The 17,287-nt window shown below is 52.1% G+C and overlaps 2 protein-coding genes across 4 annotated transcripts; both read left to right on the top strand.

Annotated features, from left to right (window-relative positions):
* The first annotated feature begins 69 nt into the window (after window positions 1-69).
* Window positions 70-17,273, top strand: LOC119112531 (MORN repeat-containing protein 3). 3 transcript variants are annotated; one of them, XM_037236757.1, is made up of 5 exons: window positions 70-379; window positions 14,473-14,624; window positions 15,927-16,086; window positions 16,544-16,649; window positions 16,869-17,273. In XM_037236757.1, the coding sequence occupies exons 1-5, from the start codon at window positions 253-255 to the stop codon at window positions 17,029-17,031; spliced, it is 708 nt and encodes a 235-aa protein (XP_037092652.1). In that variant the 5' UTR covers window positions 70-252; the 3' UTR covers window positions 17,032-17,273. The 3 variants fall into 3 exon arrangements, with proteins under 3 accessions (XP_037092652.1, XP_037092651.1, XP_037092653.1); XM_037236756.1 differs by lacking the exon at window positions 16,544-16,649 and adding an exon at window positions 16,331-16,515 and having other exon boundaries at window positions 73-379; XM_037236758.1 differs by lacking the exons at window positions 14,473-14,624; window positions 16,544-16,649 and adding an exon at window positions 16,331-16,515 and having other exon boundaries at window positions 291-379.
* Window positions 386-14,274, top strand: btv (dynein cytoplasmic heavy chain beethoven). The gene has a single exon (XM_037236739.1). It carries the CDS (start codon window positions 866-868, stop codon window positions 13,703-13,705), a length of 12,840 nt encoding a protein of 4,279 aa, XP_037092634.1. The 5' UTR covers window positions 386-865; the 3' UTR covers window positions 13,706-14,274.
* Window positions 17,274-17,287: the final 14 nt, after the last annotated feature.

Here is a 17,287-nt window from a genome sequence, read left to right as displayed (position 1 = left end):
GATGGATAGCTACGAAAGCTCGTGATATTTAACAAAAAGAAAACTTACGAGCAACGTTAATTTCTATGGCTGAATGGCACCCGAGACAATCATACACTAAAAATTCGCGACAGATGCCAAGTTAGCAAGCGTGCTAACAGCAATATTCATGATTTCCGGTACAGTTGGCCTGGGTAACCATGACAACACCGGGGATGTGACTCGCAAGAATCCCAGCGTAGACGCGGCCAAATTATTGTTAAGTGTGGACCAATGAAAAATAAAGGAGCCTTCCTGGATATAACAAATGATGAAAAGGCAAAGAAAAACGGCACAAGAGCCAAAATATTTCTGAAGAACGGAACTTACAAGGGGGATTGGAACAACGATCTGAAACATGGTAAGCTTCGTGTCGCAAGGGTGCGAGTATATCATGTGAATTTTGGATCCACAGGTTAGCATCTATACTTTTAGTTGTTCAGCCTCTACGAGAAAGGTTGCCGAAATATTAACAAGCAAACATTGCCATCGCTTTCACGGCTTTAAGATTGCAGTCACCATTTCCCACAGCGGCACCGACTGGCCCGTTTCCATAACGACGGTGGCAAGTTAGTAAACAAACCGAATTCCTCGGTCATAGCACCGGCTGCATCGGCCATCGCCAGGTCGGTAGCGACAAGCGGTGCGGTGAGTTGTTGGCGCACATGACAGGTTAATTTAAAGTGCACCAGGGACCGGAGGTAAGCTTGTTCTGTGGTGGATAACGATGTGGTGCTTCCGCAGTCCAGTTCTTCTGTTTGGGCGGTTAGTTGGTCGGTAGGGAGTTCGGCTAGCTAACACAAAACAAACAGGAATTTGCAAGTGGTGTGAAAAGAACTAGGTGAAAATGAGCAAGGACAGCAGAAAAAAGTTCATTTTGACAACGACCGCGAACTATTTTGGAATCAACCCGTCTGACAAGGGTATTGAATCCCTAACAGAGAGTCAAGAGTTGAACAGCTTTCTCGACGATGGCAACTGCTTCGTTCTGATAGCGTGTGGAGAAAGTAAGGACGGGAAAAGTGAAGTGCATCTTAGCAACAAAGTAGACTTAGGCAAGAAAGATGACAAAGTAATCGTGTTCTTCAAAGTCAAGCCGGAGCCGATTACGCCAGATAATCTGCATACAAACGTCTTCATATCGTCCATGCTGGACTCGCCCATCAGTGCCCTATTCTACTCCCTCCAAAAGGTGTATGCTCCAGCGCTTTTGCAAAATGACAAATGGAGCGATAAGGTGGATCCAAAAATACAAGACCTCCTATCCAATTTGCAAGCGGGCCTCGGAACCCTTATACGACGCTCTGATTCCAAGCAAAGCAAGGAATCTGACGACTCTATGAGCACCATCTTCACGCCGTCTGACGAGTACGAGTACTGGCTGCAAATGGCAGATTCCAGCGGCAGATCTGGGGCTGTTTTCTCCAACCTACTGAGGCCACTTGACCTTGCATTCAAGAAGTTGGATTCCATGAAGATCGGAGAAAGTGAAGATGTTGTAGAGGAAGCATTCAACGATCTCGACGACCTGTGGAAAGCGGAAGAAGCTGAGTATCCAGAAGCTCGAATGAAGCTGATGATGGACGTTATCGGCAACACTCTGTGCCGTTTCATTCAATCCCGGTTGGCGGACGTTGACCTTTGGAAAGGTACGTACAGCCAGGTGGAGGAACAACTGAACCAGGCTGTGACTGTCCTTGAGCAGTGGATCGATAATTGTAACCGATTGACCACTGTATTTTGGCCCAACTACTTCGCGCACAAGTGGAAGAGTCCGGCTTTCGTACCAGAACACGCAAAGAGCATGGTACAGCGACTCAATGAAGTGATGAATCTGAGGATGCTACACAAGCAGCTGACAAAGCTCCTGTCAACTACTGAGCAAGAGGAGCTGAAGACAAAAGATGCTTTCGTGCCTTTTGCGGGGCTAAACCCGTTGCAGTACAACCCATACACGGACCCATTGTGGAAGGCTGCAGTCCAGCAGTTCCAGAACCTGTTAAAGCCAGCTGAACAAAAGATCGCCGGCAAACTACGCATGCAGCTGCGTAACATGCAGGGGAACGCCCTTCAGCTGATGCAAGAGTTCAAAAGGTATCGTGAACTCATCAAGGAAGAAAGCATACGCAAGGAACTGATAGCGGAGCGTGAAATGCTTTTAGGTCAGCTGCTAGAGTTCGTCAAAACGACACAGCAGAACTTTCGCAACCAACAGGGAACGGGACCACGTAAAATACTGGATGTTCCGCAGGTCGTGAATAACATCTACTGGGCTCGGCACATCGAATCAAAAGCCAAAGACATAGAAAAAACTGGCGATGCTTTGTTGTCGGACCTTAACGGATACAGCGGTCTGAAAAAGGACACCACTCAGCTTCTCGACGAGCTGCAGGAGTACCACCGGGAACAGTTTGATTCTTGGAGCAAAGACACCATGGAAATGATCAAAGACAAGACTCTCAGCCTGGCAACCGAAGAGCAGGTGGTTGAATTCGAAAGAGGGAAGCACATGAAGGTAAATTACAACCGGCGACTGGTGGGGCTCATCCGAGAAGTCAGACAGCTGATTGTTCTTGGATACTCGATACCATCAAGGATCATCGAAGCAACTAATCTGGCCAAAAAGTTCATGACCCAGGCCAAGGCTCTCGAACAAGTCGCAAACTTCCACAACACCATTGGTGATCGCATCATCAAGTCCCAGCGCCCGATGATGCTGGAGGCAGCCATGGCCTTTGCACAGCTCGTCCAAAAACAGCAAGGAATTACTTGGAATAACACACAGGCCGTAGACGAATACATCATCAAGCTCCAGGCTGCAGTGGAAATGCTGTCGAGGAACAACAATCGGTTAGTCACGGCCCACAACCAAATCAAGGAAAAAGTTCTCCTGATGATGGACACAGATTTACTCCGACAGCAGCAAAAGTGGAAGGACCTGCTTAAAGAGATCCGAGGCATCTTTCAACAACTTGAATCTGCGGACTTCAAGGACCAGAAAACGTGGCGGGCACACTGGGACAGGCAGATCTACAAAGCTCTTGAGCACCAGTATCAACATGGCTTAGAAGTGGTAAACCAGCATCTGCCTGAGCTCAAAGTAGAGCTTGTCTACAGAAACAGGAAGCTTCAGTTTGCGCCACCCATCGAAGAGATCCGACTGAAGTACTACAGTCAGCTGAAGCGTTTCCTAAACATACCAAACAACTTCCGCGGTGTCGGAGAGGGCGGACCGGAGGCCAGCATCTACCCAATCATCATCGAAAGAAACGCCTTTCGGTACAACAAGCTGTTTCATGCCGCTGAAGAGCTGTTCCAACGGCTGGAGTCAGTCAAGGACAAGTTCGAGGACTGGGTAGCACTGGGCTCAGTGGACATGGATGACCTGATTCAAAAAAGATGTAAGACGTCAGAGGACTATGACAAAAACTTCAGAGCGTCGAAGAGCAAGGGGCAGGAAATCGGAAGGCTTCCGAGCACTGAGGAAAAAATTGACTGCATCACCGTCAGCTTCTCTGCTATCAGGTCAGAAATAGAGATCATTAATAGGCGGTACTGGGATGCTCTCGTCTCGTTGCTGCAACACAGCATCATCAAAGACTGTCATGCTCTCAACAGATTCGCCACAGACTCATCGGAGGGCTTGAAAAGACAGCCACAGACCATCGACGAGGTAGGAGAGTCTGCAGCCAGGAGAAACGAGATCATGACCGAAATGCCCGAGTACGAGATACTCATGAAAGATGTAGAAAAGCGGAACAGAATGCTGGCGAACTGGACGAAGGAAAAAGTAGACCAGGTGGCCAAGGTCAGCTCAAAGTGGGATAACTTCCAGAGCTTGGTCTCGAACTATGACGCGCTCATGTCCAAGCAGATTGAGGCGCTGAAATCGAACATGAAATCTCAGGCCAAAAACCACCTGAAGGAGGTGGAAAGGTTTGCAGCCAAGTGGCATCAGTTCAAGCCAAAAGACGACGTCTTCGATCGCGACACAGAAGAAATCCTCAAAAGCTTGGAAATTGTGAAGGAAAAGAAACGAGAATGGGACGTCCTAGCTGAGGAAAGGGATAAACTGATGGCCGGCTTTGAACAGTTCGGCATGGACAAGCCTGATATGAGTGAGGTTGAGAAGGTAGAAAAGAGCTTGCTGGATGCTGAGGCATCGTTTTCACTCTTTGAAGAGTACCACAATGGGATGAACGACATGCTCAAAGAAGAGTGGATTGTTTTCCGGAGTAAACTGTATCGCTTTGAGGAGTATCTTGCACAGTGGAACGACAAGCTTCAAGAAGAACAGAAAAACCCGCTGGCGGTTAAGCTACTAAAGGAGATTGAGAAGGATTATGAGCTAGTGCCGGCTCTTAAATTTGTGCGGGGTGACGCTTTCAGTGAGAAGCACTGGAACGAAATGTACAGCCTGTTGGGTATTCCCACGTCACTGGGCATTGATAAACTCACTTTCGGCGACCTCATGAGAGTCAAGCCGAAAATTTTGGAAAATAAGGAAGCCCTGAAGGAGCTGAACGGGCGGGCGACGGGAGAAGTAGCCATACGACAGGCACTGCAAGAGCTAGATGCCTGGGAAATCGAGTCGAAGTTCACACTGGTAGAACAGAACGATTCTGGAAACAGACCAATCAAGCTGATCAAAGACTGGAAGGATCTACTGAACAAGGTTGGCGACCTTCAGTGCCTCCTTCAGTCCCTCAAGGATTCACCATATTACCAGGCGTTCTTGGATCGTGCAGGAATCTGGGAACGTCGACTGGCAGATCTAGATGAGTACTTGGCAAATCTGAATCAGATACAGCGGAAGTGGGTGTACCTAGAGCCTATCTTTGGAAGAGGGGCTCTGCCCAAGGAGCAGTCACGCTTCAAACGAGTCAATGATGACTTCAGGTCGATCATGGGAGACGTAGCGAAAGACCCACGTGTTGTTTCTCTATGCAAGATAGCAGGACTCAGGGAGACCTTAAATACCATGATGGATCAACTGGGGCGCTGTCAAAAGAGTCTGAGTGAGTTTTTGGAGGAGAAACGGTCCCAGTTCCCTCGTTTCTACTTCATTGGAGATGATGACCTACTGGAAATTCTGGGCCAGGCTACAAACCCGACCATTATTCAGTCACACCTAAAGAAGCTTTTCGCGGGCATATACCGCGTCGACTTTGATGACAGTAACTCCAGCATTGTTGCGATGAAGTCACTGCAGGGAGAGGTCGTGAAATTAAAGAGGCCCGTTCATATCACGAAAAATGTGGAGGGCTGGCTTCAAGAGCTTGCCAATGAAATGAAAAGCACCTTGAAGACCTTGCTGGTCGAGTGCATGAAAGAATCGCAAGGCAAAGGTCCAGATCCACTGGTGTACCCGAGCCAAATTTTATGCCTGTCAGAGGGTATCATGTTCACGGAAAAATGTGAGAAAGCCATAGAAAAGGGCACACTAAAAGACGCACTCAGTGAAATGAAGGCTCAGTTGGAGAGCTACACCAGTCAAGACATCGACACGAGTGACGAAGAGGGGAAGGTTCTGGAGCTCAAACTGAAGTCGCTCATCTTGGACACGATTCACAACATTAGCGTTGTCGAAGATCTGATAGCGTCATCCGCCAAGGCACTGGACAGCTGGACGTGGCAAAAGCAGCTGAGATACTACATGCGCAAGGACGGTGTGGCAGTTGTGCGAATGGTCGACGCTGAATTTGAATACACATACGAGTACCAGGGCAACGCGTCCAAGCTCGTGCACACACCTCTCACGGACAAATGTTACTTGACGCTCACCCAGGCCATGCATATGGGCATGGGAGGGAACCCATACGGCCCAGCTGGTACGGGAAAGACAGAGTCAGTTAAGGCGATGGGGAACCTGTTTGGCAGACAGGTCCTGGTGTTTAATTGTGACGAAGGTATTGATGTGCAGTCCATGGGCCGCATATTCATAGGTCTCGTGAAGTGTGGAGCATGGGGATGCTTCGACGAATTCAATCGGTTGGACGAAGCCGTGCTCTCTGCCGTTTCCATGCAAATCCAGGTCATCCAGGCGGCCCTGAAGAGCAAGGAGCCCAAAATTCAACTGCTCGGAAATGAGATAGACATTGATTACAACTCGGGCATCTTCATCACTATGAATCCCGCTGGCAAAGGGTACGGCGGCCGCTCCAAGTTGCCGGACAACCTGAAACAGCTCTTCCGCCCAGTGGCAATGACTACCCCGGACAACGAGCTCATCACAGAAACTATTTTGTACTCAGAAGGGTTCAAACATGCAAAATCCCTGGGTAAAAAGCTGACTGCAGTATTCAATCTCTCAAAACAACTGTTGTCTGCGCAACAGCACTATGACTGGGGGTTGAGAGCCCAGAAGACTGTTCTAGGTGGTTGTGGAAACCTCCTTACATTGCACAAAGCGACCTTGAAGGAGGGTGGAACAGTGGATGAGGAAACAGAAGCCAAACTAATCGTGCAAGCAGTACGTTTGAACACCATGTCAAAGTTGACATTTGCGGACACCCACCGGTTTGACTCCCTCATCAAGGACGTCTTCACTGGCATTGCCGTGGATGATGTCAGCTATGATGAGCTGGTGAGTGCAATCAAAGAGACGCTGAAAGAGCTGGGCCTCATGGAGAGTCAAACACAAATCAAAAAGGCCATCGAGCTGTACGAACAGCTAAACCAAAGGATGGGGTGTGTTGTCGTTGGCCCAAGCGGCTGTGGGAAGACCACGCTGTGGAAGGTTTTGAGGCTGGCCATGATCAAAACAGGACGGACGGTGAAGATACATACCATGAATCCTAAGGCCATGCCTCGCACTCAGCTCCTAGGTCACATTGACATGGACACAAGAGAATGGTTCGATGGTGTGCTGACAAACAGTGCTCGCCTAGTGGTCAAGGAACCAAAGGAAGTGCAATCGTGGATCATATGTGACGGTGATATCGACCCAGAGTGGATTGAGTCGCTGAACTCCGTGCTGGACGACAACCGTCTGCTAACCATGCCGTCTGGCGAGCGCATCCAATTCGCACCCAATGTCAATTTCCTCTTCGAGACGCACGATCTGAGCTGCGCCTCACCTGCAACGATCTCGCGCATGGGGATGATATTCCTGAGTGACGAAAACACAGATGTGGACGCTGTTGTGTCGGCTTGGGTAGAGCGGCAGCCGGAGGCGCGACGAAAGGTATTAGCAGGGCTCATAGAAGAACACTTCCACAATGCCCTGGAGTGGGTACTCGACGCAGACTCCATGGAGACGGAAACGACCTTGATCGGCACAGTCATGAACGGACTATCGCACCTGTCGCACGCAAAAAGTAAGACAAGCTTCGGTGTGGCGCTCATTCATGGATTGGGTGGCAACCTGACGAAGGACGCCAGGGCAAAGTTTGCGAAAGAGATATTTACCTGGGTTGGAGAATCCCCTCCTGATGGGAGCAACCCCCTGAACTTCCACTACAACGAACGAAAGGACCACCTGGAGACCTACGGTACGAGTCAAGAGTCAAAGGTGACTGTAGACTCCCTTTTCTCTTCGGACCCGCCGCTGATCCTCACGCCAGACGTGCAGTGCACGCTGGATTACTTTAGACCCTGGCTGGAAGGCGAGCAACGAGAACCGTTCCTCATGGTTGGCCCTGAGGGCAGTGGAAAGACTCAAATGCTCTACCAGTGTTTCAAGAAGTTGAAGTCCACTCAAGTAGCGACTGTACACTGCAGTGCCCAGACGACTCCACAGCACATTCTGCAGAAACTATCCCAAGTCTGCATTCAGATAACAACTAACACAGGAAGAGTCTACCGACCGAAGGAAAGCGAATGGCTTGTGCTCTACCTGAAGGACATCAATTTGCCGAAGCCCGACAAGTGGGGCACATGTCAGCTGATCGCATTCCTGCAGCAGGTGGTCACCTACAATGGTTTCTGGGACCAGAGTTTGGAGTGGGTGGGCTTGGAGCACGTCCAGATCGTGGGCAGCATGATCGGCGGGAAGGCCCTGGGCAGACATGAGCTATCCACGCGCTTCACGTCCATTGTTCGCCTTTTGTCAGTTGACTACCCCGAACTAGACCAAGTGCAGAGCATCTACGCGGCCTATCTGACGCCAATCTTGAACGGGATGTCCGGCAACGTGGGCGAGGCATGGTCAGCAAAGGTAGGGCAGCTGGCCGAGTCCACGCTCAAGGTGTACCAGCAGGTGCAGTCCTCTTTCAGCGCCGATGACCAGAGCCATTATGTGTTCTCTATGCGCAACCTCACAGATTGGCTTCTCAGCCTGATCAGGTACGACGTTGAAGAGGAGAACGTTGTCGAGTCGGTTCTAGAGGCCTGGGCATACGAAGCCTGCCGTCTCTTCAGGGACCGTCTTGTCACAGACGTCGACCAGTCCAAGTTCGACAAGATTTTGTACGATGTCATCTCCACCGACTGGGGAGTTAATTTACATGGTCACATGGATGGAAAGTTCTTCGTAACACCAGGTGCACGAGCCGAAGCACAGACCGCGCCAGGTCGGCCCCCGCCCATTACTGGCAAGCACCTGGGCAGCCTCGAACCAGACGACTGGCAGGCGTGCATTATGAAGGGCGCTCATCATTTCGTGGCAGAACAGTACGATCTGGACATGTTTGTCTTCCGGGAGGTGCTGGAGACCATCGCAAGAGTGGAGCGCGTACTTTCGAGTCCCGGTGGCTCACTGCTCATGGCAGGGCGATCCGGCGTTGGACGGAGGACGGCTGTAGGTATCGCAGCCTGCATGCTCGGAGCAAAGCAGGTCTCGCCGAAAATGGGGAAGGGTTATGGTGAGAAGCAGTTCCGTAACGACCTGAAGTCGTATATGCAGATGGCGGCCATCGACAACGATCAAGTGGTCTTCATTCTGGAGGATCATCAAGTGATCGATCCCTCTTTTCTGGAGATGGTGAACTCCTTGCTGTGTGCAGGTGAGATCCCCGGGCTGTTCGCACCGGAAGAGATTGAGCCCATGGTTTCGCCACTTCGGGACGATGCCTCTCAGGAAGGGTTCAGAGGACCTCTGTTCTCCTTTTTCTCTTCTCGAGTGAAAAAGAATCTACATGTCGCCATAATCATGGACTTCACAAACCCTACGTTTGTCGTGAACTGCCAGAGCAACCCAGCGCTGATCAAGGAGTGCAACGTCTTGTGGATGAGTAAGTGGAGCAAAGAGAGCATGACCTCGCTACCGATGATGGTCATTGCCAAGAGCAAAGACATGGGAGACGCGGCTGGCGTGTTCGTGCAAGAAAAGAAAAAGAAAAAGGACAAGAGGGAGCGACGGGTTTCCGGTGGCGACGAACTTCTGAACGGGTTCTTGACCATCCATCAGTCCATGCCGGGACCAGCTGCAACGCCTCGGAAGTACATGCAGCTGATGAAGACTTACCTGAAGGTCTACAAGCACAAGAAAGAGGTGATCCTGGACAGACAGCAACACTTGAAGGGCGGCGTGGACAAGCTGAATGAAGCAACAGCCGTTGTTGACAAGCTGAAAAAGGAGGCCGGTGAACAGGAAGTAAAGCTGAACCAAAAGCAGGGAGAAGCGAACAAAGCTCTGAAAATGATAACAAACACTATGAAATCTGCGAGCAAGCAGAAAGAGGAGATGGAGGCATTGAAAGACAAAGCAGAAAAAGAAAGTGTCAAGATGCAGAAGCGCAAGGTGGGCATTGACAAAGAGCTCGCAGAAGTCGAGCCAGTGCTCGCAGAAGCGAGAAAGGCCGTGGGTAATATCAAACCAGAGTCCCTGTCAGAGGTGAGATCCCTGCGGGCTCCTCCAGACGTGATTCGCGACATTCTCGAGGGAGTCATGGGTCTCCTGGGCATAGGAGACACGTCCTGGAACAGCATGAAGAGCTTTTTAGCTCAGAGGGGAATCAAAGAGGACATCATGAAGTTTGATGCTCACAGCATATCCGTTCCACAGCGCAAGAAAGTGGAAAAAATACTGAAGGATAGAGGAAAGAGTTTTGAGCCAGCCACCGCGAAGCGAGCGTCACAGGCAGCCGCCCCCCTTGCGTCTTGGGTGAGGGCTAACGTCACGTATGCAGTCATCTTGGAGAAGATCAAACCGCTGGAGGACGAACAGAACTCCCTGCAGAAAAACATCCACGAGGCTCAGGAGGCTATGGATCGTCTGGGTGATGACCTCGGTAACGTGGAGAAGCACGTAGAAAAACTAACACAACAGCTGAACAAGTCAACCAAAGAAGCTGCTACTATCGAGGTCGGTCTGACCAACGCCAAAGAGACTCTGACCGCAGCCGAAAACTTGGTCGGGCAGCTATCAGGCGAATACAAGCGATGGACACATCAGCTCGAGGAGCTTCAGCATGAGCTTGAAACACTCCCATTGAGGTCGTTGCTGGCCGCTGCCTTCATCAATTACCTCTCCGATGCATCAGAGGACGTGCGTGAGGCAAAAATGCACCAGTGGTGTGAGATGTTGGGCCTCAAGGGCTTTGAATTCCGCCGACACATGAGCTCTGAGAGGGAAATGCTGACTTGGAAGGGCGAAGGCCTGCCATCTGACGACCTTAGCGTGGAGAATGGCGTCGTCGTCATGCACAGTTCCACAGTAATGTTCCTCATCGATCCATCCTCACGCGCCATTGAGTGGCTGAAGACGCACTTGAAAGACTCAGCTGGAGTGGAGGTGGTCACACAACAGGAGGAAAAGTTTGCTACTCAACTGGAGATGGCTGTGCGGTTTGGGAAGACACTCATCATTCAGGAAGTGGACCACTTCGAACCCGTACTGTTTCCCCTGATACGGCAAGACGTTTCAACGCAAGGGACGAGGAAGACGGTCCAGGTCGGGGACAAAATGCTGGACTACAACGAGAATTTCCGGCTATACCTAGCAACTAGAAACCCGGACCCCAACATTCCACCCGACTGTGCCAGCATTCTTACCACGGTGAACTTCATCACCACGAAGGCTGGCCTCACAGGCCAGCTATTGGCACTCACGCTGCAGTCGGAGAAACCCGAGTTGGAGGTGAAACGAAGAGAATTACTGAAACAAGAAGAAGAGAACAAGATCAAACTATCACAGCTGGAAGACAAATTACTACACGAGCTAGCAAACGCTAAAGGCAACATTTTGGAGAACAAGGAGCTCTTGGCATCTTTGACCGAGTCAAAATCATCATCAGCCACCATCGCAAAATCGATCGACGAAGGACAGAAGGTCCAGGAGACCCTGAGCAAAGAGAGAGACGCCTATCTCCCGCTCGCAGAAAGCGGGTCCTGTCTCTACTTCATCTTGACAGATCTATGCAAACTGAACAATATGTATCATTTCTCACTTGGCTCGTTCATGGCGTTGTTCTCACAGGCCTTAAAGATGAAAAGCGACGGAGTCGAAACAAGCATGCGAATCGCTACCCTAAAACGAGCCGCGATCGATGCAGTGTTTTCCAATACCTCTCGCTCCCTTTTCAAGGCGGATCGTTTGATGTTCTCCTTGCATGTCGTCCATGGGATGAACCTGAAAATGTTCCACGAGAACGAGTGGGAGGCGTTCACTGGCCAGCTCCTGTCCGACGTCAAAACCGACCCGGAGACAACGAAGAAGCAAATGCCAGCATGGATCACCGAAGACAGAGCTCTAGCTGTGTCACTTTTGAAATCAAATCTTCCTAAAATGTGGGACGTGCTGAAGCTGGAAGACACTGGAGCGTGGACAGGCTTTGCCACGAGCGCAGAGTGCGAGAAGAACCTACCGTCTCATCTAAAGGATAAGCTGACGCCGTTCCAGAAGCTGCTTGTGGTGCAGGCTCTGCGACCCGACCGTTTGCAGACGGCCATGATTGAATTCGCCACCTCCGTTATGGGCCATGATCTGTCCCCGCCTCCGCTGAATCTGCGAGAACTGCTGAAAGAGACCGTCCCAGGCACGCCGGTGCTCATTCTCATCTCCACGGGCGCCGATCCATCCGAGGAACTCCGGGAACTCGCCAAGAACACCGTCGGGCTCGACAAGTTCTCTGAGGTCGCGATGGGCCAGGGACAGGCTGAAATTGCTTTGAGCAAGTTGAAATCTTGCAGCGAATCAGGGCAGTGGCTCTGCCTGAAGAACCTGCATTTGGTGACCGCCTGGCTTCCTGTGCTGGAGAAGGAACTTCTGAATTTGACCCCGCACGATTCGTTCCGGCTGTGGCTTACCGCGGAGCCGCATGGCAAGTTCACGCCCACTCTGCTGCAGAGCTCCCTGAAGGTAACCTACGAAGCTCCTCCGGGAGTAAAGAAGAACCTGGTGAGATCTTACACCATGTGGGGACCCGAGTACATCGCATCGGGGGGCGGCAACGCTCAACGCGCTCAAGCCCTCTTTGCTCTAGCCTGGTTCCACGCGGTCGTGCAGGAGCGAAGGAGTTTCATACCACAAGGATGGACAAAGTTCTATGAGTTCAACTTCGCCGATCTGAAAGCCGGAGCAGACATATTGGACCGCCTGGTGGCCATGGGCACGTTACGTTGGGACTACGTCCACGGCTTGATGGAGAATGCCATCTACGGCGGCCGGGTGGACAACAAGTTCGACCTACGTGTTTTGGTCTCCTACTTGGAGAATTTCTTCAATGGCGACGTCATCTCGGGCACATCCAAAAGTCACCGACCGCTGGGCCCCGGAATCAATCTGCCGACGTCGGCTGACTACAAAGAGTACCTGAAAATCATCAAGGGGTTCAGCGAAACTGACAAACCCGTGTACTTTGGTCTGCCCGCGAACATCGACCGCTCAGCGCAAAGAATGATCAGCGCCAACGTCATCAGCCAACTGAAGGTGCTGATGCGATCGCTTCAGGCGACCGAAAAGTTTGACCGCGACAAGTGGCAGAAGGAGCTGTCCCCGGTTCTGAACCTTTGGAAGAAGCTCAACTCAGACGTAAACCTGACGAAGCAGATAACGCGTCAGTCGCACCAGCGCATGTCAGTGAGTCAGGCCGAGCCAATCACGTCCTTTATCCAGCTGGAACATTTCAACGCGCTGTGCCTTGCCCAAGAGGTGCACCGTAGTCTGGCCAACGTCAGTAAGGTGATCCGCGGCACCATGCTGCTCTCGCCCGAGGTAAAGAAAGTCGCCGACAGCCTTCTGCGGAACGAAACTCCCGGCGCTTGGCAACAGACGTGGGAGGGACCCGAGGACCCCTTCCAGTACTTGCGCTCGCTGGTCAGCCGCACGCTTGCCTGCAAACGCTGGGTGCAGAAGGCCGAGTCGGGCTCGCTGATCAGCGAGGCGGTCGACCTATCAGAGCTCTTCCATCCAGACACGTTCTTGAACGCGCTGCGCCAGCAAACTGCGCGTATGCACAAAAAGTCCATGGACGATCTCGTGTTTGTCTCGTCTTGGGCCAAGATCGGGGTCGACTCCAAGATGCAGGTGAAGATCACGGGGCTGCAGCTGGAGGGCTGTGCGTTCGACGGCAGCCGGCTGACCGAGAGCCGCGCCGACTCGCCCAGCGTGACCGCGGCACCCGTCTGCACGGTGGCCTGGGTGCCACGTGACGCCGCCGCATCCCAGGTGCACGCCGACGTCATCAGCATGCCGCTCTACATGACGCAAGAGCGCGAGAAAGTGGTGGTGTGCCTGGACGTGCCCTGTTCGGGGGACAGTGGCAAATGGATCCAGTCTGGCGCGGCCATGTTCCTGAAGGACTGAGCGGGCTCTGTTGGTGTGGCGTAGTGAAATGCGACCAGCTGGCAGCTTGGGATGGAGGCAGTTGTGTTCCTGCTTGGCCGAGTTGTGCCTCTCGATGGTGTTTATCCCACCTGTGGGAGGGAACCAGGGCAGAGTAACCTTGTCAGCGGCTTGGTGTATATTATTGAGGAGTATGCTTGTGTTCGGACCCTATCCGGGTCGGCGGAATCGTGCCCCACGTCGATGATGTGGACAGGAGGTCCAGTTTGGCTTGTATGATGCTTCGAGACTGGCCTTTGTTGTCCGTAGCTGTGATGCACTGGATGTAATTCCCTGCAATACCTGTCGGTACTTTGTTTTTAGCGTTAACCTGGGGACAGAGCCAGTGCGTGGCGTCGCACTCCGTTTCTGTTATGCCAGTTTGCACTCAAATATAGGGTAGTTGAGCGCACTGAAGTTATCAGACTGCGTAGACGCATGTATCACGCCCGGCCGTGCTAAGACGTCGCCATCGAGGGCTGATGTTGCTTTCGCGGGGTGATTCCACAGTGTGTCTCAGAAACCAACAGAACATGTGATGTCAGTAAATACATGCGGTCACTCAGATCGGACAGATGTCTTAACAAGAGAGAGCGGCAAATATATATATATATATATATATATATATATATATATATATATATACATTAATGACTCATTCGCGTGAAAGCTTCCGAGACATGGCCCCCTCTCAACGAGGCCCACGAGTGATACGGCTAAAGCCAGCCGGTACATCTGTCAATTCCCAGGCAAGGGCGTATTCGAGTGGAAGAGCGGCGCTATATACAGCGGCGACTGGGCTTGGGACCACCGACACGGGCATGGCGTCTACACGGAGCTGTGTCCCAACACCTGCCAGATGATCCAATACAACGGACAGTGGTGCTGCGACAGGCGGGAGGTGAGCCGGCAGTGGTGCTGCGACAAGCGAGAGTTGAGCCAACAGTGGTGCTGCGACAGGCGAGAGGTGAGCCGGCGGTGGTGCTGCGACAGGCGAGAGGTGAGCCGGCAGTGGTGCTGCGACAGGCGAGAGGCGAGCCGGCAGTGGTGCTACAAGCGAGTGGTGAGCCAGCAGTGGTGCTGCAGCAGGCGAGAGGTGAGCCAGCTCCTCAACCCAGTCGACCACCGCACTGAGCCGCGCCGGGTTGGCAGCCACACCAGTATTGAGTTCGTGTGCTGACAACAATCTACAGTATGTCACCTACCACTTCATTAGTGAAGCGGTCTGAGTGGTCGAAGCAAATATATGGAGCAATTATTGCAAAATATTGTGAACGATATTAGGTGATCCCAGCAGTGGTCATGTCACAAAGCTTGTGTCTTCTATTCGTTCTTAGTCGCGAAAAGCAAATCGGTATGAGTAAGAGTCATTAGTAAAGTATCGCTAAAAGACGCCGGGAGGGGAAGGCTGTTCAGTAAACAACGTTAAACACGCTCATAAAGTAAGCAAAAAGACGGACTTCTCCCCAAAGTTGGCCCGATTTGTCCTCATCCCGAAGAGTTAAAGCCTTTTACCCCCCCCCCCCCCCCCACATCTCTTGTCTTGAAAAGAAACTAGGGCGATGACCCGACAGCAAATATTCGTCTCCTTTCACAAAAATACGCTTATTGAGTCATCGCGTATCACGGGTAGACCCAGTTTCATGCAGCAGAACTGAGAAACTACACACTAACATTACGACGTGCGAGGGAATGCATACTGGAAACGAAAGTAGTTGGACAGTGCATCCTATTCACGAATCACTAACGTAGCGAATTCCGGATGAAAATTGGCCCATCATGAGCGCATGCATTTCGCTACGCATTTAAGTATGCGCGTGACTTCATCTTACAAAAATAGGTTCTGGACGTGATACGTTGAAACGTAAGAAGCCAGCCAAATCATCGATGCACCAGGACCACCAAAGGCAATATGTATTTACCTCTTATTTTACCCCAGGAAAGGCCCTGGCCGGGTCCTCCTGCCATTGTGTCTGAAATAAAGTGACTTGTGAAATAAAGTGACGAGATTTGTAAAATGTTTGGGTGTATTTTGACGTGCTAAGTTAACTTCAACAAACACCGTCACGCGAACAGTGCGGTGGTCAGACGGCCATCAGCCGTCGGGCAACAGCTGACTGTTACCATTCCCAGAAGCGGTCGTAATATGGATCCGGCGCGACGGCCCTCCGTGTCGGTAACCACAACACGGTGGTCACGACAGGGCGACGGCGCGCAGTTCTATCCAGACGGCGAGAGCTACGAGGGCGAGTGGCGTCGCGACCGGCGCCACGGCTGGGGCCGCATGTTCTACAAGGACGGCAGCCTCTACGAGGGCGGGTGGAGCCTCGGCGTCCGGGAGGGCAGGGGCCTCCTGAGAAAAGGTGCGAGGGCCGACGTTGAACGGGGGATGTGATGACAGCGGCGGAAATGAATACAGTCGTAATATATCAAAAGGTTATCCAAGAGCAGTCCGTAGATGTTCCAGCAATGTCATATTGCGCTTTGTTAACGTATGGTAAGGTTTCGAGGTGCACCTTGACGCTGATTGCAACTGACACCGAACAATGTCCCGTGCCCAAAGTCTGTATTTCGAGCTTCTATCATTAATGTTCGGTTGCCACCAAGCGGACGGCAACATGTACGAGGGCACGTGGCACCGGGACAACAAGCACGGTCCCGGCCTGTACGAGCACACGCGCACAGGCCAGATGCAGGAAGGCATCTGGGTGGATGGTGTCGTCAGGTGCAGCGCGCTGGAGGACAAAAACAGACTGTTCGCCCTCAACGCCACCCCTTACCCCATACCGCCGGTGAGTGACCGACTCGTGACGACCGCAGTGTTGCGAGATGTACAGCAGGAGCTTCTTTGCGGCCCTGCGAGACGCACAGCAGAAGCTTCTTTGCGACCTTGCGAGATGTACAGCAGGAGCTTCTTCTGTGACAGGTATTAATGTCATCATGCCGTGAAACCACAGTCGCCATGAGCCGCTGACACTCCGTACTCAAACAACACACACCAGGCACAAATACAGTATGAGCCAACGGGCCGAGCCAGATGGGACTGTGCGCAGATACCGCCGCAAGTGTATCCCGTTCGGCGACTGTCCAGCGCTTTGCCGCCGGTGGCCCGTACTGACCGGGCGTCGTCACCCGCCGCCCGCAGCTGCAGCTGCTGGAGCCGGTGGCCGTGCTGCGGGACGCCGCCGCCCAGTTTGTGCCGCTCATCCCCGAACGCTACCGGGTCATACCGGAGACGGCCTCAGACAGCAGCTCCGAGTCGGTGGCCAGCCTCTACTCCAACTGAGTCGCCGCCGACGGCAAGATAGACACCCGCCGCGCAAATCCGCCAGTCATCACTTCATAGCGACTGTCAAGCACGGTCGCGCTTGAGCGGGTCTCGTCTAGTTAACAGTGAACGCGCATTGTTTTTGAAACACATTCGGAACTAAACTGCGTGCCACTCACCACTATCGTGCTCGCGGTGTACGCTGTCGCGCTCTTCTTGCGCGAGCTGGCTCGTTCGCTGAGGCGTGAAGTATAGCCCCGTATAATAAGACGCACATGTATTGAGGAATTGGTGAC

This window comes from Pollicipes pollicipes, unplaced genomic scaffold, assembly GCF_011947565.3.
Source record: "Pollicipes pollicipes isolate AB1234 unplaced genomic scaffold, Ppol_2.1 Scaffold_7261;HRSCAF=8764_pilon_pilon_pilon, whole genome shotgun sequence".
NCBI classification, from domain to species: Eukaryota; Metazoa; Arthropoda; class Thecostraca; order Pollicipedomorpha; family Pollicipedidae; genus Pollicipes; species Pollicipes pollicipes.
This window is presented reverse-complemented; position numbering and strand designations above follow the sequence as displayed.